Source organism: Mastomys coucha, chromosome X (genome assembly GCF_008632895.1).
Source record: "Mastomys coucha isolate ucsf_1 chromosome X, UCSF_Mcou_1, whole genome shotgun sequence".
NCBI classification, from domain to species: domain Eukaryota; kingdom Metazoa; phylum Chordata; class Mammalia; order Rodentia; family Muridae; genus Mastomys; species Mastomys coucha.
In genome coordinates, this window is record NC_045030.1 from 153,139,939 (window position 1) to 153,141,925 (window position 1,987).

The window sequence follows — 1,987 nt, forward strand, 5'->3', positions numbered from 1 at the left end:
GTGGTGGTGGTAGGGGTGGTAGTGGCGGTAGTGATGGGAAGTGATGGTGGTGATGGGAGGTTGATGATGTGGTTTCTTCCTACTATTTCTTTCTTTCACCCTCATTGGTTCTTTCCAAACACAAGAAGAATATGCAAGCCATTTATCACATAGGAAGAATCCATACGGCAAAATAAGAACATGTTAAAGGGGAAATGACACAATATTTAGACTCCCAAATTATATCTCCAGCATTAGTATTCCCAGAAACAATGAGTAGATAAACACACGAATGGATAGCTAATCCAGGGGGTTCGCCATGTTTGCACACTCCAATCCAGTCCTGTAACGTGCAGCTGGCCCCCTCCTTCTTCTGTCCTGTGTTTCTGCTCACAAATGCCGTGCTTTAGTTAATTAAAATGTGCACCAGCAACCTTCTTCCTCCCCCACCCTGTTGGCTTAGAAATACTGCTCTATGGAAAATGGCAGCAACAAAGGAAACTATTGTTCTAAGGTTTGAATCTGAAAGTTGTTAGCAATCTATAACAACCTTTCTATATTTACCAGTTTGCATTTAGCAGGTTCTTCCCACTCTGGCACCTCCTCACAATAAATGGCTTCAACATTTTATGGTATTGCATGTGAGCAATTATTTGGTATATTGTTCCTATGGACTAGGTGGTCACAGGAAGCTAATATACTATTGGCCACTAGCAAAATTCGGTGGCATTCTTTCACCTTAAAGGCATTGTATCTGTATCAGGAGATACAGACTAAAATAGTCAAAAAGCTACCTATTCTACACATCTAGAACCTTAAAGATACAGTTTAATGACAGAACTTAGTATTCCAAAAATATCATTTGAATACTGCCCTTTGCTGTTATAATTAATGTCCTGACACTAAAGGAAGAATATATGTCCTGAAATGAAGTGGACTCAAATAAAGTCTCTGTTTTAGAACCATGAGTGTGGGCAGAGCCTAGGGACAAACATCTGGGGAGGTAAATGTTGGTGTTGTCTTGCTGATAATAACTCTCTTATACCTTCCAACACACAGCACAAGAGGTTCTAGGGAATGTGTCATGATCCCAGTGTGCTTTCTTTGGAAACAGATTCTGCTTTGGGAAGATGGTGGTGTTAGAGGAAGAAGAAAGAACCCTGGGGTTGGGATTCTGGCCTCTGGGAAGGCAGTATTTTTTTCCATCATTAACAAGCACTACCATCTTGCTAGCAAATGCTGTCTTAATGTCAAGTTTGGTTTAATGCTTCCTTAGAGGAACATGCCTGTATGCATTTATTCCCTGTGAAGCCATCCAAAGAGATTTAAGTCGTTGGCAGTCATGATTTTGTGTGATTTAATTGCTAATTTGTTTAAATCACTTTTAGCTTTATAGTTCCCCTTTAGAAAATGATACTTTCATTACTAGTTCCTAATTGACACGAATCAGAGTTTAGAGGTACAGTATTGGTAGTGACTGAGTGGGAAGGTCAGCTATGGGCAGGGAGGGTTGGTGTTATACAAGCCATGGGGAAAATTTTTGGATTGAAGTAGGCTTTGGCTGAAGCATGTGAAATGTCACATATACAAAGAAGGTAGAGTTTCTGAAAAGCTATTTTGATTCAGTGCTTAAAATTAAAGTCTGGGGTAGGAAGACCAAACAAAACTCCGAGACAGCCTGAGTCAGCACACTCAACACCGTGAGTACAGAAGCCCAGGCACACTGTGAGAGATGGCTTCTGGCCAACTGGGAAGTTCTTTATTGTGGCCTCTGGCTGATTTCTGAGCTCTCTCTCTCTCTCCTCATCCCCACCGTTGACAGGCTTAAGAGAAACCACAGGCTCCGAGAGTGATGGAGGTGACTCCAGCAGTACCAAGTCCGAAGGTGCCAACGGGACCATGGCAACTGCAGCCATCCAGCCCAAGAAAGTTAAAGGAGTGGGGTTTGGAGACATTTTCAAAGACAAGCCAATTAAACTAAGGCCAAGGTCGATTGAAGTGGAAAATG

General features: G+C 41.9%; 1 protein-coding gene across 1 annotated transcript in view; it reads left to right on the forward strand.

The window, feature by feature from the left end:
* Positions 1–1,987, forward strand: part of Sh3kbp1 (SH3 domain containing kinase binding protein 1) — a 359,863-nt gene that overhangs the window by 202,811 nt on the left and 155,065 nt on the right. Inside the window, 1 exon segment of the mRNA XM_031370222.1 lies at positions 1,802–1,977. Within this exon segment, the coding sequence (XP_031226082.1) occupies positions 1,802–1,977 (176 nt within the window).